Genomic DNA, 24,072 nt, shown 5'->3' on the forward strand with positions numbered 1-24,072 from the left:
TTCACCTAGTAGTGGACCCAGGATATGTATCGAGTCTGTTCAGAGTGCCACACACTTCTAGTCTGCAGCTTGGGTTGGGTGGTGGTCAGGACACGCTCCTGCACTGCGAGAAGAGAGCTAATAAGCCAGATGACACGTGGTGCTAGGGACAGAGTGAAAATACAGGTGTGTGCAGACGCCTGGCTGGCTACCACAGGGTGGATGGCCAGGGAAGCCCTCTGAGGGAGATAAGATCCGAAGGCAGAGACAGCCATGCCAGGAAAAGCACCACTGAGGCAGAAGAACAGCAGTGCTTTGGCAAGTGAAGCTTTGTTGGCAATACTGAGCACTGCGACAGATCCCTGCTTCCTGCAAGACTATAAGTAGGTGCATTTGAGTGTAATTTTACGACTGATAATTCCCAGAGAATAACTCTTACTTGGAGTGATGGTAAAAGAGGAGGCCTGGGAGAGACACTGAGACGAAGTGAACATGTAAGATGCTTGAGGTGCAGTGTTCAAAGTCACTCAGAGTGACCAGAGAGTGAGCCTGCCTGCACCTTGGCCCTGCCTAACTGGACTCATGCTCATCAGAGTCCTGGGAGGGAAGGAAGGAGGGAGAGAGAAGAATTCCGGTTGTGAAATACTCTAGTGGGAGCAGGCTGAGAAGATACATGAGATGAGAAACACTGAACGAGCCCGGAAGCTGGGATGGTGCTGCATACCTATCAACCAGCACCCAAGGTGGCTGAGACAGGAGGATCAGTGGCAAGTTCAAGCCCAGGCTGGGCACTTTAGCAACTTAGTGAGGCTGTGTCTCAGAATGTAAAAAATAGCAAGGCTGGGGATAGAGCTCAGTGCTAAGGAAAGGCAGGCGTTCAATTGCTTTTTTAGTTGCTTTTTTGAGACAGGGTCTCGCTGTATAGTTCAGGCTGGCTTGGACTCGCCCTAAGCCCAGGCTGGCCTCAAACCTGTGACACTCTTCCAGTCTCAGCCTCCCATGGTACCAAGTGTGTGTGTGGGTGTGGGTGTGTGTGTGTGTGTGTGTACACACGCACGGGGCGGCGCAAGTGTCCACACACACACAGCCTGGGAGATAGTCCCCCAAGGCACACTCTAAGCCCCAGGCCAGCACCACCCCATCCTACATAGCCTGAGGCCACCTCTCACAGTGTCTGAGCATAGTGGCTGTGGTGTCCGAGGAATCTGGCTGTCTGCTTTTCTCATTCTTTTTTTTTTTTGGTACCGGGAATCAAACCTACAACCCTGCACTTGCAGCAGGCGCTTATGCCGCTGAGCTAAATTCTCATTCTTACATTGCCGTCCACCAGCCACTCGTCCTGCATCCTACGTGGCCCCTGTGGCAGCAGGCATTGCAGGTTTCCTGTCCCTGGGGACTTGTAGGGACCTGCCACCTTCTGTAAGGAGGACTTTCCTGCTACCAATTTGTACAGATTAAAATGTTAAGTAACAGCTGTGTTGATATTTCTCAGAAGGGTGATGTCCGAGGAGTGAGTTCCTTCTCATCATCTTGCAGAACCAGTTTGAGAATAATCTGAAGGAGCTGGGCATGATGGAGCATGCCTGTAATCCCAGCTACACTGGAAGCTGAGGCATGAGGCTTGCAGATTCAAGGCCAAACTGAGTAACTTACTAAGCCCCTAACCCATAATAGAATTAAAAAGGGCCAGAAATGTATCTTAGTGGTAAGAACAGTTGCATACTAGCACATGGGGTTCAATTCCTAGTAATGAAAAAACAACAACACCAAAAAACAATGCCTGAGGGATAATGGCCAAGGAGCAGGGAAAAGATCATTTGAATCAGTAGTGGGGATTGGATTTTAAGTGCCAGTATCAGAATGTCACCGCTCTTGTATTTGTGTGTGCTAAATTGTAAAACATTATTACATTACACACTGTGATAGCTCTTTTTGTTTTTGTTACCCTAATAACAAAGTGGCTCTTTTTTTTTTTTTTTCTCTTAAAAAGAATATGGATTGTGCTCAGTGACGTTTGAAAATAAGCTCTATCTCGTTGGGGGACAAACTACAATCGCAGAGTGCTATGACCAGGAGCAAAACGAATGGAGAGAGATAGCGCCCATGATGGAGAGGAGGATGGAGTGTGGGGCGGTCATCATGAATGGGTGCATCTACGTCACTGGAGGGTACTCCTACTCCAAGGGAACCTATCTTCAGAGCATTGAGAAGTACGACCCGGACCTCAATAAGTGGGAAATAGTGGGTAATCTTCCAAGTGCCATGCGGTCCCACGGATGTGTTTGTGTGTATAATGTCTGATTGGACCCACAAAACTGATACAGTAATCATTGTTGGGGGGCATAGTAAAAGGAATGCAAGGTTTGGAGTCCTTACCCGTTATTTGGTCTGGCACATGATAGGAAATGGTTTGATTTTAATTGCTAACCAGGGCTGGGGATTTAGCTCAGTGGCATAAGTGCCTGCCTGGCAAGTGTGAGGTTGGTACCACACACACACACACACACACACACACAATTTTAATTGCTAATGCTACATGACTCCTACACCCAGTAACTAATGATCAAGAAAAATTGTGTGTATCTATACACTTGAATCAGCGGGGTTAACTCGTATAACGTCTGTTTTTCAAAGATAATATGGACTATTTGGCACTTGGTAAAAGGAGATTCATAGTGAATCTTTGCCTCCTGGTAGCATCAACACTGGGAATGTTGTTTTATGTAATGAGGTGTCTCTTCAGAGCCATTCACGTAATAGTACACAGGTTCTGTTTAGCTAACAGGAATTTGAAATTTAAGGAGGGAATCTTCTCTACCTCTGTAAAATGATCACTTAAATTTTTTTCCATTTAAAATTATTTAGAATGTGGACTTAAACTTTAAGTGTATTTTTCCATTATAGTGTATGTATATAATTTATTGCTAGTATTCTTTACTTACAGACTGTCAGATATATACAAAATACTGTGTAAAAGATTGTTCTAAGAGTTTATAAGCTAAAGTTAAAAGAATACCAAGTCTGAAAAATCGCAGAGAAAATAGTCAAATACTTGTTGATGCTAAGGGCTATTTTTAATTCTTAGCCTTGATGTAAATTGCTAGTTTAGGTGTCTTCTTATTAAGCATGTCAGAGAATCATCTTCTTGAGATACAGATGTGTGTCTACAGATAAAGTTGAATTTGTGAGCAAGAAAGCATGTGGAACAGGTGTGATATCATAGAAAATGCATTGATGAGAAGAAATTTACCTTTACTTCCCAGCTCTGCCACTAACTAGAGTTTGGAACTTGAGTCACAAACCTTCCTGACCCGTACACACTGTCACTAGGGGTCGTAGGTGCCTTAGTACAGTACAGGTCTCTCGACCCTTGCAGCCAGAGGAGTCCTGGGTGTCGGGGCCCTTGGGCTGCAAACACCCTGTCACCTTCCCCTTGCGCTTCCAGACTCACTTCCCATGGGGGCCCTAGCTGGAGACAAGACCTAAGCACTGCTGCCCTTTCTGCAGCTGTCCTCTTCGATGCCTGTGAGGCCGGCTGTTCACACCTTATTTTCTCTTTTTGAAGAGACAGTAATTACTTTTCACTTTAAATACTGAAGTTTAAAACTACTCCTGGGTGCTGAACATGGTGGTAGCACACACCTGTAATCCCAGCACCCAGGAGGCTGAGGCAGGAGTATCATTTCGAGTTTGAAACCGACCTGGGCTACAAAGTGAGCTCAAGGCCACCCTGAACTATGCAGAGAGACTCTCAAAAACAAATAAATAAAATAGAACTACTTCTGTCTTGAAAACTTTTAGGAAGACACTGTTTTTAACACATACATTTCAGATTGCATTTTAAATAGATAAACTCCTTTGGAGAACATATGGTACTATATAGCAAGAGTCATAAAAATGATCATATCCTTTGCCCCGTAAATTCCACTCATGTTTTTAAACTAAAGAACAATACCCCATAAAAATAAATGCATGAAGATGTTTCTGTCTATATTTTTATAATAGTAAAAAAATTGGAAAACGTTGACATGTTGAAGAGAGGAAGCTAATGAACATATGGAATACACTAGCATGGAAATAATTATTTGGAGGTCTGTGTAGAAAAATGGACATGTCTTTGATATGGAAACTAAAGCAAGCATAGTGCAAAACTGTATGCACACCAAGAATGCAACTATAAAGTCTGTGCATGTGGGAGGTAATATGCAAAATAAACTTGTATTAGTTTGGGGATATAGAATGATTTTTAATTTATTTTTTTTTTTCATTATTTGTATTTTCAATAAAAACAAATCATTTGTGTTCATTGTTATGACTACTTGAATTTGGGCCAGTTTGGTATGAGGACAGTCTGAATTGGTGAAACAACTAAATTATAAACTATTTCATTGTTCTCAAGAACATTTAGCAATTATTGCTGGTATGTTGCCCAGTATTGTTTTAGAGATCTTCATAATGGAAGAGAAGAGCAGCTGTAACAGGCATGGCGGGGTGGCATGCCTGTGCTCCTGGCACTAGAGCCAGGAGGATCACAGGCTTGAGGCCAGCCTGGGGGGTCGATCTGAGCTACACAGAGACCTTGTCTCAAATGAAAAGAAAGGAAGGAAGGAAGGAAGAAAATTGCAATCACCTTCCTCTCATTTGCCAATGATCTGGGTCCTATAAAATACCAACTCCATTTCAACCCTTTCTGGGAATTCTTTCCTGAATGTTTCAGCAATAGTAAAACTTACTGTCACAGAGAACGTTAGCATTATGAGTGCTCAGTAGATCTCTTGGCCAGGTTTGAAACTGGGCCACATCTTAGTATTCTCCAGGTCCAGTCATTTCATGTGTGTATCTATCATACTTTGTAAAAGGATAGTAGTATCAGTTATTTGTTCAGAAAACATTCTAGAGGTGCTTGAAAGATCTAGAAAATACTATCTGAGACATTTAATTCACAGTTTCTAAAATATTAGTATTTGCTACTGATTTGTAGTTAGAAGAAAGGATTAGGGAAAATATGAAGTTTTTTGTCAGTCATCCACAATTTAAAATCACTGTAGTATGAATAAAAAAAAACTTTCAAATTTAAAAGCCAGTGCTTTGTAAGAACAAGCACTGTTTTTTTAAAATTTTATATAAAGAAAGACAAAACAAAACAGAAAATGGGTAGAAAAAATACATACTTTCAAAGAAAAAAAAAACTAATAAATCACTAGTTGATGTTTACATATTGTTCTCTTACAAATAATTGTTCAAGATACAAAAGCAGAACATATAAATGGGAATTCAAACAGTGAGACTGCAAATAGTTCTGTTCAGCTATCTAATAAAAACAGTAATATGGTTATCAATCCTATACACGAAAACATACATGCATTTATCCATATCTTCATTATGTTGAGATTAAATAAACCAAAGCAGACTAAAATCACTCTGAACAAAGAATAATAGTATTGCTGAGTTTCATATCATGACACTCCAGAATCAGCACTGGGTACTGTAGTGCCTTTTTTTCCTTCAAAGTATTTGTTCATTTCATCATGTATCATAAGATCAGTTCTTGTAAACTGCTTATAGATTTCACGCAAGCATGAGTCTTAACATGTATTTCTATCCTTTCTATATTAGAGGGAGAAACAGAACAAAGCAGGACAGAACAAAACATATTCCTATAGACACAAAAACTAAAACATATAAAACTGCTGTACAAGGAGTTCTACCATGGTTACTGTGTTGTCTCTTGTCATCATCAATAGAATTGGCCAAATCATCAGATATAGCATAATTGAATATATCAGTACATAGCAGTATTAATAGAAATACAACTTTGTAGATAGTGTAGAACTACAAAAACGTAGTAATCAAATCAGAATGGGTATCGAAGTGAATCATTGTCATTTTCAGTATAGTTGTCTATACTCTCAGACTTTATACTATCAACCTTAACAATTTTGAATAAAATCTGTCAATACCAAACAGCAATCAAACAAATCAGATTTAAGATCAGTCATGATAAAACAGTATAAGTCATACAGGGCTCCAGATAAGTTAATAGGAAATTAAAGATGATACTGTGCTATATCCTGATGTTTTTGGGATTGCTGTCTGTGCCCTCAGATCTAGAGAACAAGCACTATTAAGGAAACGAGATGGTTCTAAGCATGACAATGGAAGTAACCTTATCCAAATTTTAAAAGTTGCTGTTTCTCATAGGTTTGATTTGTAGTTTTTTTAGCTGAAACTAAAGGAGGATCAACATCGAAGGAGCTTGCTTAAAGGCATATTACCCTTTATTTTCCATCTCATGTAAATATATGCCTGTATCATGGACTAAATAGTGTTCTCCCAAAGCTTGTGAGTTGAAACCCTAAGCCGAATGTCATTGTAATTGAAGAGGGGAGAGAGGGCAAATACTTCATGGAAGTAATTAAAGTAAAAAGTCCCGAGGATGAGGCCTCCAGCTAATAGGCTGTGTCCTACAGGAAGAGACTCTGGGGAGCCTGTTCATGTCTGCTCTTGCTCTCATCCTGCCATCCTCCAGCCCCTGAAACTCAGCCACTGCAGACTAACAGCTGCGAGAACTGTGAAAAAGTACCTGCCTCTTGCTTAAGCCTTTCAGTCTATGATATGCAGCCTGAGCTCACCAATAAAGCAGATGACTGACAGTCATCTGACAACAGATGACTCTTTAGTGGTACTGGGATCTAACACAGGGTCTTCACACTGAGCTACATCCCCAGCACCCCACCACCACCTTGAGACAAGGGTCTTGCTAGTTCACTAAATTGCCAGAAAGGGCTCAAACTTGAACTCCTCTTGCCTCAGCCACCTAGAGTGCTGGGATTACAGTTGTGTGCTACCATGCTTGGCAGGAAGATACCTTACCTGATACAGTTGAGGTATTGGGTCAGCCAGCCATAGTCTATCCCCTAGATAGCCTTCCCCCTCCCATCACATATGCAAAGCAACCAAAACCACTTTATTAGTCAGAAAAGGTCTGAAACTGTAGCAATCCAGTTTCATTTCTTAGGTCACACTAGACACTTGGAGTTTCTGTCTGCCTCACAGCAATGCTCCCAAAGACCATGTGTGCTGAAGCTCTTAACTCCTTGCCTACGCAACTGGCACTGGACTGTCATGCCATCTCATGTCGTGCCACAGTGACAGGTGACAAGAACTGACAGAGAAGCCGTGGTGACCAGGAATAGGGATGGCGTAGGTGTCTTGTTTTTAAGCCTTCTTGAAGGTCTATCTGATAGAATTTTCAGCATGGCTAAAAAGATAAGAAGTATAAAATAAAAGTGGCCTTTATTTTAAGAATGTGGAGAGGGACTCCATGACCTCTGGGGTCTGGCATTTTCTCTGCCCGGCATGTGGTGTGGTGCATACATGTAGCTTAGGTTTGGGGTGGAGCCTAAAGGGCATTACTGATGCACAGGTAGCTCATTGGAATTCATTTCGCACCACAGGCAAATTGCTGAGGGGCGGGGAAGATGACCTCAAGAGAGAGCCTCTTGGTTCCACCTCCCAGCCTCCCACCACTGCAGCTTCCCATCCAGGGCACAAAATCGCTTCACTATCCTGTCTTTCCAACAGTTTGGTTATCTGAACCTTTTTAATTTTGAGTTGTGATTTTGGCTTTTGCAACCAAACAAAGCAGAGACTAATATCAAACAAGCTGGCTGCAATTTCCAGCTCAGTTACAGAGCACTTCCCTAGCATTTGTGAGGCCCTGGGTTTGATCCCCAGCACTGTAAAGAAATAACAAAGAATATAATTCAGTGATTTTTAGTATATAAAAAACAAAAAACCATAGGCTTGTCCTGTGTTAAAATGTAAATAGCTTTAGAAAGTATATTGGTTTTCATGCTATAACAAATTGCCAGATTAATTTAGTAACAATAGAAATTTAGTATAATTCTGTAGGGTGGAAGTATGGCATAAGTTTCATTATATCAGTGGTAGCAAATTTAATTTCATCTGGAACTTTAATGCCCTTTCACCATGTAAGATAATATAGTCACAGGTTCCAGGGATCAGGATGTGGACATCATTAGGTGGGCCTTATTCTCCCTACACAGATGGTATATGAAGTCTTAACCTTTTAAGGCTCCATTTGGTTGAATTTATCCTAGGCTTTCCTGAGAGGAGATTTGCACAGAAGAGGAAAATAAAACAAGATGGGTCCCAAGAGTTCCTGAGGGCTACAAGGTAGAAAATAGTTTGAAAAAGAGGAGGGGGAGGAGGAGAAATCGAAATTGTTGCTGAAGGGTTAACAGACGAAAGCCTGAAAACCGAACAGTTCAAGAAAAGTCACTGCAATTACCACCCCTATAAACCTTCTTTGCTAGAAGGCCCCAAGTCATTTTATATGCTAGATTCCATGCACTGTGACATTTAGTGAGTCTGAGCCAATCATGATTATTCTGTTTCTTGCCAACATTTGATTTAGGAAGAATGTGAAGCATTTTTAATTTTTATGACACCAGAAGAGGGAACTGGAGTTCTTTGAGCCAAAACAAAACAAACTTTGCTCCTGGGAGCTGGGTAGACTCACCATGGTAAAGATGTCATCTTTCTTTGTTTTTTTTTTTTTTTTTTTTTTTTTTTTTTTTTTTTTTTTTAATCGGTACCGGAGATCGAACTCACAACCGCCTGCTTGCAAGGCAGGTGCTTATGCCACTGAGCTAAATCCCCAGCCCGATGTCATCTTTCTTGAGGTTAATACACAATGTTTTTCTTGTAATTTCTTTGCCAATTATCAAATGTCAGTATATACAGACAACCTAAAGTACTTCATAAAATCAAATATGTCATAGCAATAACCATTTAACAACTAACAAGTAGAACAATACAAGATTATTTTTATAAAAAATTACCACCACAGGGGCTGGGGATTTAGCTCAGCGGCATAAGCGCCTGCCTTGCAAGCAGGCAGTCGTGAGTTCAATCTCTGGTACCGATAAAAAGGAAAAAGACAAAAAAAAAATACCACCACAGTTATTAAAGCTTTGTTAATTATTACAGCAGCAAAGAATATGTTACCAATGCTTCACATTTGAATGGCTCAATATTAAATTAATTCCACTAAGAAATTAATATTAGAAATTAAATATTTTAATTTTTGGAAGGTAATGTAGCATCACCTAATTACTACTCTTTAGGAAAATCATGGATATCTATTATAAAAACACAAGAAGAGGCCCAGTGTGGTGGCACATACCTGTTGTCCCAGCACTCGGAAGCAGAGGCATGAGGATCACTGAGTTTGAGGCCAGCCTGAGCTACACAGTGAAATTCTGTCTCAAAAAAGACAAAAAAACCCAACCAACCAACCAAACAAACAAACAAAAACACCCAAAAACAAAAGCACAAGAAGAAACAGTTTATGACAAATTTCTTGGGTTATAGAGGAGTGAATATTTTAAAGTTCAATAAAAATGTCTCCTTGGGGCTGGGGATTTAGCTCAGCGGCATAAGCACCTGCCTTGCAGGCAGGCGGCCATGAGTTCAATCCTTGGTACCGATTTAAAAAAAAAAGTCTCCTCATAAACTAGAGGCATTATTATGTAGTCTTTGATGCTGAACCTGAGTTTTGATAGAATTATGAAATTAGGAGTTATGAACTGTTAATTTTACTTTAGCCCTCTGAGTTAAAACCTGAGGTTCTCTTTTGAATTCACTAAAGAATCTTGGTCAAACTGCTGGTGAGTATCAGAGATTCCAATTGGCCACATCCTGAGAGTGTTTGTATTTGTTTAGGAAGTCACATAAATTGTGCTTGCTGTACACTCAGATTGCCAACATTTCAACTTTGAAATTCAAACCAGACCACAAGAATGTCCATCTACAAGTGCCTACAGATGTGAAATATATCTTTCATTAGAAAGTCCACAAATTCTTTTTCCGAGGTACACAAGACTTGTATTTGTGGTTTTCCAAATGTACGTTTCTGTAGCCCTACTCTGTCTCTTTAGCATTTTCCTCCTCATTCCTTCCTCATGAAAACAAGGCCCATCTTATTCCCAGGCAAAGATTAGATTATAAGACTTTATGCACAGGCAAACATTTGCAATAAAACCTTCATTAGTTTTGGTATGACTTTAAAAAACAGCTTTGCCGTTAAATATAATACAGATACAGAAATTCTGTGAAACAAATGTGCAATTTAGTGGGTTATTAAAGGGCAGACACCTTTGTAACTGCATTCATTTTAGGAGGGAACACTGCCAACCACCTGGGTCACCCTCAGGTACCTTTGTATTCACTACGGTCATTATTTTCTTTCTCCTTTTCACCGTCATGACCTGTATTTCTAGATTCCTTTAGCTATTGCAAAACATGTACTGCAAACCAGGTGCTAAGACCACAGAAATCTGTTGTCTTAAAGTTCGGGAGGCCTGAAGCCAAGTTTTGGCAGCGCTCAGCTCAGGGAGGCTCGAGGGCAGACTCCATTCTTTTCTTCTTCTGGTGGCCTTCATGTTCCTTATGTGTGGCTCCTGTCTCCCCCTTTTCTTTCTGAGTCAAATTGTCTTCTGCCTATTATAAGGACAATTGTCATTGGGCTTATGGCCATCTGGATAATGTGGGATGATTTTCTTATATCAAGATCTTTAATTGTATTTGCAAAGATCCTTTTTCCAATTTAGTGTCATTCGTAGGTTCCAGAGGACACATGGAGGTGGGGGAGTCACATCACCCAGGTGTAATCCCTAAACGCCGTGTTCAATTTTGCCTTGTTTTCATTCTTAGCTTTCTTACCATAGCTTTCTACCCATCTCTTTTTTCAGCCTCTATCAATGTATTTTGGAAGAAGCAGGATTATGTATCCTACTTTCCCAATACTGGGTTTTTCTCTGAGAATGTTCCTTTCTTCTGCACCTTCTATGAGTTGGCAGTTAGATGTAGAGATTTATTTAGATTCAGGTTTGGTCTTTTTTTTTTTGTCTTTTTCCTTTCCATCGGTACCAGGGATCGAACTCACGACTGTCTGCTTGTAAGGCAGGCGCTTATGCCGCTGAGCTAAATCCCCAGCCCCAGGTTTGGTCTTTTTGTCAGGACCACTTCCTAGCTGGTAGTGGTGTGTTTGTCTCTGTGACGCTGGGGGCCGTAGATGCTCAGTACCTAGGTCCTTGATTCCCTGAGGGTTACAAAATGCTGATCTCCTGCCATCATCTCTTCTTGGTGTGTGTGCTGAAATGCTTCTATAAAGAAAAACTTACCCTCAATTATTAGTCGGTTAACCAGAGGTACAATTTGTATCGGAAAGGCAGAATGATATTTGACTCTTATCTTTGCTTACCAGTTTGGAAAAGCGCTTACACTGCTGAGCTAAATCCCCAGCTAAAATCAAGTTATTAACATTGTCCATAGGTGATTTGTTAGACTGTTCGTTTTTAAAGACACTGTGAACTTTTGAATTTGAAATCAATTAGCATTTTTCAGTTCATTGCAGTTATACGTATTGATGAGTCTGTTCCATCCTGAGGCACTAGATGCCTCTGCAGAATCTTTTCCTTTGGTTACAACTTTAAAAGTTGGTGACAGAGATGACAAGATGTTCCTCTATCATTTTGCATTTTTGTTACCTGAAACCTGGAGTAAACTATTTATATCATAGGCTTGGTTTCTGAAGCTATATCCCCACGCTTCTTTTTTGTTTTTCTTTTGAGACAGAGTAAGTTAGTAAATTGCCCAGGCTGGCCTTGAACTTGAAATTCTGCCTCAGCTTCCAGAGTAATTGGGATTAGATACATGCCACTGAGCTGGGCTGGCAGGTTAGACTAACTTTTAGGTTTTCGAGAGAAGTTAGAAAAACAAAAAGATTGTTGCATAAATTTCTTGGAAAGACGTAAAAAAAAAATATTTCCCTCCAAACTAAGAGTGGGTGACAGTCCAGACCACAACTTGGACAAGTCCATCTTGGCAAGTACCTGAGTTTATTGGAGGTTACTTTCAGAGCAGTGGACACTGGAGGGCTGCAGCACTTAGCAAGTCCTTAACCCGCTGTGTTCATCTACTGGTTTTACAGAGCACTAATTAAAACAGCAAGAGCAGGAACAAATCTTTGGGAGAAGTGATGTGTGCTCCACTTCCATTTCATCCGTAGCAGAATTCACCAGTCCAGCCACCGTGATGGGTGGATGAGGGTGTCCAGTTGGTACCTCTCCAGGACATCCCAACAGCTAGACGGCTGGGGTGCGGGGCACTGCAAGATGGAGTTACTTTGCTGTGGTTCAGAGGACAATTCTCACCAGAGCTGGAGCCCATAATCTTTGTCTTCTTGAACAGGAAGCTTTTCTAAGAAGGCTTAGAGCAGGAATTGCATGCCCTTCAGAAGCCCCATGAATTCAGACATTCCCTCAGCTTCACCAAACACAACTGGTTTATGAAATTGATAGAAAATTTAAACCAGGGCCAGGGATTTAGCTCAGTGGAATAATCACCGAGCTAAGCAAGCATGAGGTTGTGAGTTCAGTCCCCAGTACTTAAAAAAAAAAAGAAAGAAAGAAAGAAAAAAAAAGTTTAAACCTAAGTTCTGCCTGATCAAAGTGACCATTACTTTCTCGGCTGGTATGACTTCAGTTTTCGAGTGTATTTTGTGGCTTCCCAGTCTCCATTTGTTTGCCATCTTGCATACCTGTGAGACTCTGAAAAGTAATTCTAACTGGGCATCTTTCCACAGCGACATCCGGCTTCTGTGAGCCTCTGTGCTTTTTTAGTTTATGAGTTATAAATAAAGATGTTCTTGGCCATTGCAATGGATGAGCTGAAACTTTGAAATGTTTTTTCATTGAGGAAGCTGAAAGTTTAATGAGAAAACAACTGCAAAATGTAACAAAACATCTGCGGAAGTAGAGCACCATCCAGTAGAGCACCATCCTGTCTGGTAAATGGGGGTCAGAAACCACCAGGCTTCTTCTCTGTTTCACCTGATTCTTTGGCTGTAAAAACCAAATATTTAAGACAGTCCTGGAGCTGCATGCTTGTAATTCCAGCTACCGTGGTGGCTGAAATGATAGGATCAGGAGAACAAGGCCAGCCTGGAGGATGTATAGAGACTTTGTCTCAAAATAAAAAATAAAAACTGAAGATGCAGCTCCGTGGTTGAGCACTCACCTAAGATGTGCGAGGCCCTAGGTTCACTACTTAACATTGCTAAACAAAAACAAAAAACCAAACATTTAGAAAAATGTAAGGGAAAGGAGAGCCACCCACCCGACCAGTTCTCCGGCCCCCTAGTGTAACAGGAATTAGAGACAAGAGTTAGGACTATTAGGCGGTAAGGACAGCAGCCCCAAAACAGAGTCAGGAAACTCAAAATGGTGTCTGCTGAATCACAACCCTCAGGGATCTCATGGAAACATCCGCCAGGAGGCGTTTGGCTGTCAGTAACCACCTCAGAGCGTGATCATGTGGGCCACTGGCTCAGGGACACATAGGCCCCACATGGACACTGCACGAACACTGCAAAACTGGACCATGAAAGATACCTACTCTCCTATAGTGCAGAGTGTTGGTACAGTGGCCCAAGCTCCCTCAAAGGGCCCTCTTCTGGGTACCTTCTCGGAACAACTTCTGGCTAGCAGGAGCTTTACTTTCTGAACTTTACATCTTTCAGATAAACTTGCTTGCACCCTAACTCCTCTGTTTAGTTTTCACAGTGAAACATGACCCCAGTGTTCCCCATTGCATAGTCTCCTCAACTTGCAGAGCAGGTTCACTTCTGGCCTTGGAGAATACCTTGCAGTCAGTTCTTTGATTGGAGAAGTGCCTCTCACATTACTAGGCTTTTTGTGCAAACAGGTAAATAAAGTACTAATGTAGTCTACAAGATGCTGTGCTCGTGTCATTCTTCTCACACTCCTGCATGGACTCCCGAGGTATTCCATGGAGCAGAGTTAAAGTCCTTCCACAAGTGTGTCCACCTACTGATCCAGGTGGCAGCCACATGCCCAGGTGAAAACTCTGGGGTCTGTCATAGATGGAAGATGGGGCTCATAGACACTGAAACAATTGACAGTCTCTGCCTGATAGTAAAATTCTGCATGGCTACAATAATTAAAATTCTGGCATGTTATATTTCAAAATATAGAAGGGAAGTTAAAGAGAAACCTTTGAAGTACTGAGAGATGAACAGAGAAACAGGTAATTGGAAACCTTTATCTTCTCCTACATTTTAAAAATGCATCTGGGCCTATCCTATATTTGTGCTCACCTAGAAGGACTATAATTGGCACATTTCTAATGGACAATTAAGAAAACTGCACAAAAGTGTTAGGTCTGAGAAGAGGAGGATGGAGAAGGAGGAGGAAGGAAGGAGTTGGGTGGAAAGAGTGGAGTGGAGTGGAAGTGGACGGCCGTGGAAGGAGTGGGCGGTGGTGGCTGCAAAGATAAGAAATATAAAATATAAGTAACCTTTATTTTGGGAATGCGGGGAGAGACACCCCCCTCCGGCCCCCGGGGCGCAGCATCTCCACCCCGGGGCCGGGGGTCTCTCTCTGAAACACACACACACACTCTAACACGTGGAGTGAGGCCCATAAGTAGCCTCTGTCTGGGGTGGACCCTAAGGGGCATTAGGGATGCACAGGTAGCCCACTAGCACACGGTTGGCGCCAGAGGCAGGTTCTTAGGGATGGGGGTATAGGGTTACAGGTAAATCTCTAAGGGGCGGGGGAGGCGGGAGCTCCTTAATTTGGCTGAGGCTTCTCCTGGTTAAAGTGTCCGGTCTAGGCCAGCAACTCTTTCAAAAAGCACAAGTGAAAAAAAGCCTTTAAAACTGGATAGGAACTTTGTTAGGGTGGAACTGTTTTTTCCCACTTCCTGATGTCTCTCCAGGTCAAAGTAACACTCTGCTTGTCTCTCTTGGTCTCTCTCCACATCCACACTTACTTCTCCTTAGTGGAGAATTTGGAGGAATTTGTAAAGAATAAGCTGATAAGTGTACACTTAGGTGCTCTTTATCCTGAGTCCACCCAAGGAGGATTATGGCTGACCCATACTGCCTGTGATGAGAAGCAAAAAGATCCGGGCAAAGGCAACTCTCTTATCTTCAAGGTAAGCCACATTCCGCAACATCGCTGTCATCAGAAATATAAAGGGGGTATTTTGATCATCTGTCTGCCTAATTCCTTTTTATTGTTTCCTACTTGGCTCAGCATTGGGTGAGGATGAAGAATCTTATTGTTCTCAGATCTGAACACACCTAGGAATTTATCCTGCAAATATACTTAAATACGTGTGAAGTGATATTATATAATATCACGCATTATAGCGTCATGGTGTTTTTGTTTTTTGTTATTGGAGATTGAACCCTGGGCATTTACATTGAACTACATCTCCAGCAATTATTTACTTAAGTAATTAACTTTATTTTCAGATGGGTCTAATTAACTTGCCCAGCTTGGGTCTAAACTTGTGGTCTCCCTGCCTCAGCCTCCAAGATTGCTGGAATTACAGACATGTGCTGCCATGCCCAGATCCAGCACTGTGTGTAATAGTAAAACACAATCAGTATCTCCGTGTAGATGATTTAAATAAATTAAGGCCCAATTGCACAGTGGACTACTATGCAACTATGAGTTGAGTAAGCACACAATTTCTTAAAAAAAAAAAAAGCCAGACTGACAAGACAAACAACATACAGAACTGTGAGTACAATATGCTATTGTGTAAGAAAATTTAAAATGTATAAATATTTGCTAGTACATTCATAGAGTATTTCAGAAGGGATATATAAGAAACTAGTGACTTCATTTTGCCTGGGGTAAACAAATCTGATAACGTTTTCTGCTTGTTGCTCCTTAAATGTGTGAGTGCAAATTCAAAATAGAAATCATACATCTCAGGTAGTATAAAGTCCATACACCATTTTAAATCCCTTTTTGTTAGTAGATCATAAATTAATGGCCTAACTTAGTCAATCCAAATGCAACTGTGCTTACTTGGTTGCATAAAGTGAAATGATTGTCACAATTTTACCCTTTCAAATTTAATTACATTTGATTAAATCAGCATGTAAGTGTGTACCTAATGAAAATTTTTAAATTGAATAAAAACAGGTATAAGGAGAGTTGCAGTAAATGGCAAATTTCATATTAAAAAACTATTTGTCTGTCTTATAGTCACAGATTGTACTAAAACATACTTATTGAGTGCTGCCTCTATACCAGACCCTGCTCCCAACTCAGGAAATGGAGTGAGACTCTGTTCTTGTCCTTTATAGAGCCCCATCCTGGCAGTGCACACAGCTGAGTTCAACAGCTTACTTACTCTTTTTGTTTTGTTTTTGGAGACAGGATCTTACTTCGTAGTTCAGATGCCCTTGAACTCACTATGGAGCCCAGGCTGGCCTTGAACTCAAAGCAATCCTTCTGCCTCAGCTTCCTGAGTACCAGGATTGTAGGTGTGTGCCACCATGCCTAGCTATATTAGCTAATTTTTAAAAGATAATAGAGCTAAAAAAAAAAATCTGAGTTAAGAGAATAGAGGAGTACAGTGTAGAGGAGAAGCATTTATTTTTCCAACTGAATTTTTTTGGTGGTGGGATAAAATTTTTTAAACAAATGTGTATAGTTTTCTGGCTCTCTGTGTCTAGTACTATTTTGGGCCCGCGCCATAAAGCAATGAGCATAAGGATAAAGTCTCTTCTCTCAAGAAGCTTGAGACATTCTATTGGCACCATTCACAATAAACAGATCAATATATAATACGGGGATCACATTTCCTGTGATTCCTAGGGAGGGCTGGGAATTTTTTTTTCTTTTTTTAAAATTTTATTTAAGGAGAAAAAGAAAAAAATCAGAGAAAGGGTACAAGTTATACAGATTTACAGAAAAAAATAAACAGTAGGAAATCACTAGTTAATGGATTACATATTGTCATCTTAGAAATAATTGTTCAAGTTACAAAATTAAAGCTTATAAAGTGGACATTCCAACCGTGAGACTGTAAACAGTTCTGTTCAATGATCCAACAAAACTCAGTAATATCATTATCTATCTTATACACTTAAATATACATGCAGTTATATCATTTAGAGCACTTTATTTTCCTCTCTTTTGTACAATGACAATTACTCATTTTGGGTTTTGTTGCTCCCACAGTTCTTATTACTTTTTTGGAAGAGAGTAGAACCAAATGTGACATAACAGAACAGAGTCAGTCAAATCAAAAGGGTGGATATAATAGATAATGTAAAAACATAATACTAGGTGATCAACAATCGTTACCAGAATGCCTCTCACTATCTCTAATAGAATTGCCTATATCATCAGTTATAATAAAATTGAACAAAACAGTAAAGAACAAAACCGGCAAAACCAAAACATTGGAGACATTATAGGTCTTCAAAAGTAGATAATAGTCAACCAGAATGGGTGTCATAATGAATCCCACTATCTTCACAGCTGTTGCCTAAACTTTCAAACCTGGTACTATCAAGCAAAACAGAATAGAAGAACATCAGTCAAAACAAGATGGTGAGAGCAATACAGGGCTTTAAATCAAGATAATGGAGAATCAAAGTGGGTTACTATAATATATCCTGCTATTTTAAAATTTATTTTTCCCTTAATTAAAAGGATAAAAATAAAAAAGTAAATAATAAAATGGAGATTGAGATAAAAGAGGGCATAACAGCAAAACAGTGCAGATCAAAACATAACCATTTAAGCAAAATAGTGTTTCACCACAAGATAATCCCAACATAAAAGTAGTTACCATATTGTCTCTTTCCTTGAAATCTTTGAGTATAACTTCATATACTGTAGCATCAAATATATCAAAACAATGTAAAACCATTTAAGAGAATGACAGTATTACAGGGTATTTAGAATCAACTAACAGAAAATGAACAATGGTTTCGGTATAATCTCCTTGTCTATAAAAGTTTTTGCTTATACGATCATACATAATAAAATCCAATAAGATACAACCTGTTTAGACCAATGGAGACAGAAGAACAAAAGCTTGATGAGACTTCAAAACAAGATGATACTAAATCAGTATTACCTATTAAGATGTCATTTTCTCCAAAATAGCTGTTCCTATCATCCAATCTTCTCTGCCTCATTTCTGTTGAGCTCTTTTTCTGTCATTAGTTGTCAGTTTGTCCTCTTCATTTTGTTTTCTGGTCCATTCATTGTGGCCTCTCTGCTACTATTTCTGGATTCTTCGTATTTTTCTTTTTTAGAATATCCTGCAGTATTCTCTGTAGAGTTGAACTGGTGGTTGCATATTCCCCTAGTTCCTCTTTATCCTGGAAGCACCTTGTTTTTCCATCAATTTCCAGGGATAGTTGTGCAGGATATATCAATCTTGGCTGGAGATTATTATCTTTCAAAGCTTGAATTATTTCCCCCCATGCTCTTTGTGATTTAATGGTTTGCGCCGAGAAATCTGCTGTAATTCTGATGGGTGTTCCCTTGTAAGTGATCTGTTTTTTGTGTCTGACAGCTTTTAATATTCTGTTCTTGTATTGGATTTCTGGAATTTTAATTATTATATGCCTGGGTGTTGCCCTGTTTGGGTTGTAGGTGGCTGTGGTCCTGTATGCTTCATACAACTGAGTATCTTTACCTTTTGCTAAATTAGGAAAATTCTCCTGGATTATTTCTGTGAGTAGCTTTTGTAGTTCATTTGTTTGTGTCCCTACTTCTTCTTTTATGTTCTTAATTCTTAAGTTATAGACCCTCTTATCATCTTCTAGTCTTTCTATTATTGCTGTTTGTTTCTTTGTAATTTTTAAGAAGTTTTTCATTTCATGCTCCTATATTACAACTCTGCTCTCCAGTTCAGATAATCTGTCCTTAGTTTCTTTCAAGCTCTTATGCCAGTTTTTGATAGAGTTTTTAGTTTCCTGGTAATCTCTTTGAACCTGCTTCACGTATTCTATGCTTTCTCTATTTTCTCCATCAAACAATTCTTCCCTCTTTTTCTGTTCTTCCATTCCACCATCTGTTTTTTCTTGGGTGGTGCTTAGCATTTCTCTAACTATTCTGCTTATTTCTAGCTTCAGGTCATTAATAACTTCATTCCTGAACTCATCTATGAGGCTCTGGAGATAGCGTTTTATGTCTATTGGTGCAGTGTCCGCTATTGCCTGTTTCTCAGGATTGGGGGCTGAGGGGCCTTTCTTGTTGCTCCCTCTTCCCATATTCTTTGTTCCTTATATATGCAAGCATATATAGGAAGCCCAGCTTCCTTCCCTGTCAGCCACAGTCTGATTGAATTGCGCTGCATAGGTGTTCCCACCCACGGCAGCGCACCAGGGAGTTATGGACCAGGCAGCCTATGCGGGCCCACCCCTCCAGGTCACCTTCAGGCGCTGGGACCTGGGTTGTGCTAGCCTACTGCCAGCAGCGTCACATAGGCTAGGCACTGCTCACCAGTCCCGCTTGAGAGGGGGATATGTGACTGAAGTCACTGCAGCGCCCTGTTCCCGCAAGTCTACCCGGTCCCAGAATGTCCTCTGTTGGAGCCTCCTAGACCGTGGAAGAGTCCCAGTTTCTCTGACTCACACAGGTTGATGCACGGCTCCCCGCCCATCCTGCTCTCAACTCCGTTCACCGATTCCCTTCTCAGAGATTTCGCGCGTCTCTCTCCCTGCCGAGCCGATTCAGACGCAGCTGTGGCAGCAGGAAACCCAAATCGCGGTTTCCAATGGCGCGAGCTCCAGCTTCCATGCTGAGGCTTTATCTGTTCCTGTTATAGCACCAGGATTGCATTCCCAGTTGGTTTCTCTCAGCCCAGTTTGTTCTTGGGTCAGCAGGGCATATCTCCTCTCTTGCTTGGATTCCTCACTCTGCACCATTCCTGGATTCTAAGCTGGGTCTTTCAGAGAGCCTCCGTAGCTGCTGCTATCTGTCCGCCATGTTCCCCTGGAAGTCCGTGGGCTGGGAATTGCTAAGAGTTGCAGAACATTCTAGCTGCCAGATGGAACCCAGGGTGCAACAACAACTGCACATTCTTACACAAGGATTTCTGACAAACTGTCTAAAAAAGCCTTAGAGTAAAGAACAGAACCACTGAGCCTCCAACAATTTGTTGCAATTTCTTTCCATATTCTAAATAAGTATTCATTTTTATACCAAATATTTTAATTTTAATTTTTATATTTTATTTCTTGAGGAAGCTCCAGTCCTTAAAACTTCACATGAGGCATGGTGGTATAGGCCTGTATTCCTAGCACTCTGGGAGGCTGAGACAGGAGGATCACAAGTGTTCTGCTCTGCCTGTGTGACTTAGTGACTTAGTGACTTAGTGAGACCCTGCCTCAAAATCAAAGTAAAATAAAACCATAAAGAGAACTGGAAATGTAGCTCAGTGCAAAGGCCCTCAGCTCAATGTTGGAAAGATATGTATATTGAGGTTTAGACCCTACAAACCTGGATATGCCTACAAGATGTCAGGTGACAACAGAGTTATAAAGATAAATGAATCAGGATGACCACTGTGGGGAGGTATTATATACATGGGTTGGTGAGCAAAAGCCCCTCTGATAAAATGATATCTGTGCTGAGGCCTGACTAGAACCTTGGAAACATTCCAGCATACATACTGTGAAGTCTTCTGAATGCTTGTTATCCAAAGGAATTTTTCCTAATTAAAAAAACCTTTTTTTTTTTTTTTTTTGAGCCAGGGCCTCACTTTGCAGTTCAAGCTGATTTTCAACTCACCAGGCTGACCTCAAACTCATGGCAATACTCCTGCCTCAGCCTCCTGAGTGAAGAGATTATAGACATGCACCATTGTCTTGGTTAATTTTCTCTCATTGCTGAGACAAAATACAAGATGCCCAAAAATCAGGGGTGAAAAAGGTTTTAGCTCACAGTTTGTGGAGGTTTCAGTCCATAGTCAACTGGCTCCAAGGTAGGGGCATGGCACAGGAGCAACACTTCAAGATGGCAGAGGACAGTAAAAGCAGCAAGAGCAAAAAGGGGGAGGGGAAAGCAAGCCTCTTCTCCTCCTTTATATTGTATTCAGGCACCCAGATCTAGGGCAAGTGTAGCATTCACATCATCTCCCTGTCCCCTCGCACATGGTGAGGATGTTTACAAAGTTAGGGCCCTAACTTAAATGTTTAAACTTCTCAAGTTGATACAATATATCAATCATGAGAGCCACCATGGCCAGCTTTAAATCAATTCTTTCAGAATTACAAAATGATAGAGTGTTTATATTAATAAATGTATGCACTCATTAAGCAGTTAATTCATCAGAAAGGCAAAGGGTGAATTTTCATGATAATAACTACTTTTTTCGGATGAATCTGATGCAAGGGCTGTACAGGGGCTCCTAACTGACCCAGTCGCACTTGATCTTCCACAGTGAGGCTCCTAGGATTCTGGAATGAACAGGTCCTTTTTCTTTCCATCAGCAGTCCCATTTCCAACTCTGAGAATCAGAACACACCTCTTTACACTTTGCAAATAGAAAAATTTGCATTGTCCAGAGACAAAGGAGGCTGGGGCAGGAAGACTCTCCCCCATGGGTAACTCTTAGCTCTGTTTTTACAGTAAACACATCTATTTAGCAGTACAGATGGGAGGGAAGATGGAATCCCAAAGAGATCAAAGCTTATTAAACAATCTGACATTAATAATAACATTCTTTTGAAAAAGTTTTAAGCCAGTATATCCTGTTTGTTTCCTGTCTCCCTTCTATAAAGAAATCTCATCAGAAAAAGGCCTGATGACTTTAACTGGACTATGAGCTTACCTGAGGCCAAGGACACAGGCTAAATATTTTTGGATCTTCAAAGCCAAGTGCACGTTTGCAGAATTAAAAGTGAATGTTAAACTGAGCAATAGCAACCATAATTCTACAGGACTTGGTGATACTTGAGTTCACTTATTGGTTTCTCTTTGTATTTCCAGGGCCTGTCAAAAACAACAACAGAAAAAACCACCAGAGAAAAAGCCAGATGTGGTAGCACATACATAATATACAGGGAGAGGGAAAACCAGCAGAGACAACTAGGCTTGTGTAAAGGCACATGGTGTGGAATTTATTGTGTCTGGGTGCAGGCAGGCAGAGAGCTTGATAAAGCTGTCTCCCCCGAACAAAGAGCAGTAAGTTCCTTTTACAGAGATGGAGAGAATGCAGGGGACATTAGGCGACAGGATCCCAATAAACATCTGTGGTCAAAATTCTCTGGCAGTCTTGCATCTCAATGGGCAGAGTCCTTGAAGTGTCCTGTATAAATTCTTGGGTGTCTCCAGATGTCTCCAGAAGTCCCAGGACCTGCAAAATTCCTTGTCCTATCTTATCTCCTGCTGCCTTCCTGGCCTGGCTAATGACAGCTTTGGTGCTGAGCTGAGTTCCCTGCAGAGAGCAGTGTCTCTGCTGGCAGGCAGGTTGGGGGCTGGGAGGGTCAAGCCAGATTCCGACCTCACAGCACACACCTGGAATCCCAGCACTTGGGACACTGAGGCTGGAGGATCACTTAGGACTCAAGACCAGCCTGGGCTACACAGTGAGCTCAAGGACAGTCTGAACTGCATAGTGAGGCTCTGTCTCAAATAAATAAATAATATATAAATAACTAACTAGTGAGGGAGACAAAATGTATAAAACCATCAGCACTTAAAGTGACATCAAAGTGTCATTACCCGGTCACTTGCCCATTTGTTTGTTGTGTAGGACCCTAGGACCTGCAGTAGACCCAGAGGACATTCCCGCCATTTAATGTACTAGTGTAGAGCTGGCCTTCCAAATGACTTAGGTTTTTATAGAATCTTAAAACATAATAGAAGATTGCCCAGTATGGCATTGTTTACCCCACCTGAAGCAGACTTTCTGTGCTAGGACATCTCCATGCCACGCACAGATGTTTTGAGGTAGGGGTGGAAGGCTGCAGTCCTTTAATTTCTTGGTGGCGTCTGTGATGGCACATTAGTCACCTTGTAGATGTGGATGTTTTACTTTCACAGTGGCTGCCTGGGTGTGGAGTGAGGCATCTCATCCAGGTGTGGCCCAGAGCCCTGGGCCTCCTAGTGTGAGGAGCTTGAAGAGACAGGTGTGTGCCCTGCCCTTGGAGCAATCTTTACTGACCTGTGAAAGCTTGAGGGATACTGGTGACCCCTAACTGCAGATGTAGAAAACACTTGTGAGTTTGTTCTAATAAAACATGGAAGCCAGCCAGGGGTGGCCCATAATCCTAGCACTAGGGGAGGCTGAAGCAGGAGGATTGCTGCAGGCTTGAGGCCAGCCTGGGCTACATAGCAAGATCATGTCTCTAAATAAATAAATAGATAAATAAGATATGGAGGCCAGAACTGGTAAGAACAGTCTTACTTTTTACACAAAAACCGTAATAAGAGTTCTAACTGGGGAAGCAGGGGACACTATAAGCACACAAGAGAGGCGTGACTTTCCCCAAGAAATGATCTCTGAACTAAGACTGAAAATGACTGGCCTGACTTGTTTCCCACCCATCTACTACCACGATGCCTCGCGCCTCCCTCATTCCCACAATCAGGAGAAACGCAGACCTCCACAGTGCATCCTTCTCAGTCTCATCCTGTTCCACATCGATCCCAATCTGGCCACGCACCCCCAGAGGGCCACAAGGCTCTTCTGTGAGCCCCCGGTGGGAGTTGTGGAGTCCAGGGTTGCTGGGTGTGGTGTGCTTCCCTTTCACCTCTGTCTCCCCTGACCCTAGATCTCACTGCGCGTGGCCTATCAGTGTGCAGAGCGCCGCTGGTCCCCTAATTATTCCTCCTAACCCCGTGCCTCCTCCAGAAGGAGGAGTGCTGATTTTCTTCTCCTTGAGCCACCATCACTGTCATATTTCTATTGGCTTCTTCCTTCTTCCTGACAGTCATTACCCGGTCACTTGCCCATTTGTTTGTTGTGTTTCTGTTCATCCTAACTGGCTGTCATTTTTATCTAGATGCTCTCCCTTCCAACCTCTGGAGGTCTCCAATCCAATTCATTGAAGTACTTTCATTTATTTACTTTACCTCTCCCTGTGTGTATCCTGTCTTCATTCCCTCCCTCATCCACCTGTGATCTCCTCGTCTAATGAAAAACAACTCCTTGAGCTGTGTAGTGGTGCATGCCTATAATGCCAGCAGTGGAGAGGCTGAGGCAGGAGGA

General features: G+C 41.4%; 1 protein-coding gene across 2 annotated transcripts in view; it reads left to right on the top strand.

Moving 5' to 3' along the window:
* Klhl23 (kelch like family member 23) overlaps positions 1-24,072 on the top strand; it is a 43,198-nt gene that overhangs the window by 13,794 nt on the left and 5,332 nt on the right. The window contains exon 4 of one of the 2 annotated variants that reach the window (XM_063259237.1): positions 1,970-4,285. The exons of the other annotated variant lie outside the window; for it this stretch is intronic. Coding sequence (XP_063115307.1) covers positions 1,970-2,280 — 311 coding nt within the window. The 3' untranslated portion in view covers positions 2,281-4,285. Of the gene's footprint in view, positions 1-1,969; positions 4,286-24,072 lie in introns of those variants that run through there. 2 annotated transcript variants of the gene reach the window in all.

The sequence above is a fragment of the Cavia porcellus genome, unplaced genomic scaffold (genome assembly GCF_034190915.1).
Source record: "Cavia porcellus strain 051 isolate PalLab524CR breed Dunkin Hartley unplaced genomic scaffold, mCavPor4.1 scaffold_12, whole genome shotgun sequence".
Lineage (NCBI taxonomy): Eukaryota > Metazoa > Chordata > Mammalia > Rodentia > Caviidae > Cavia > Cavia porcellus.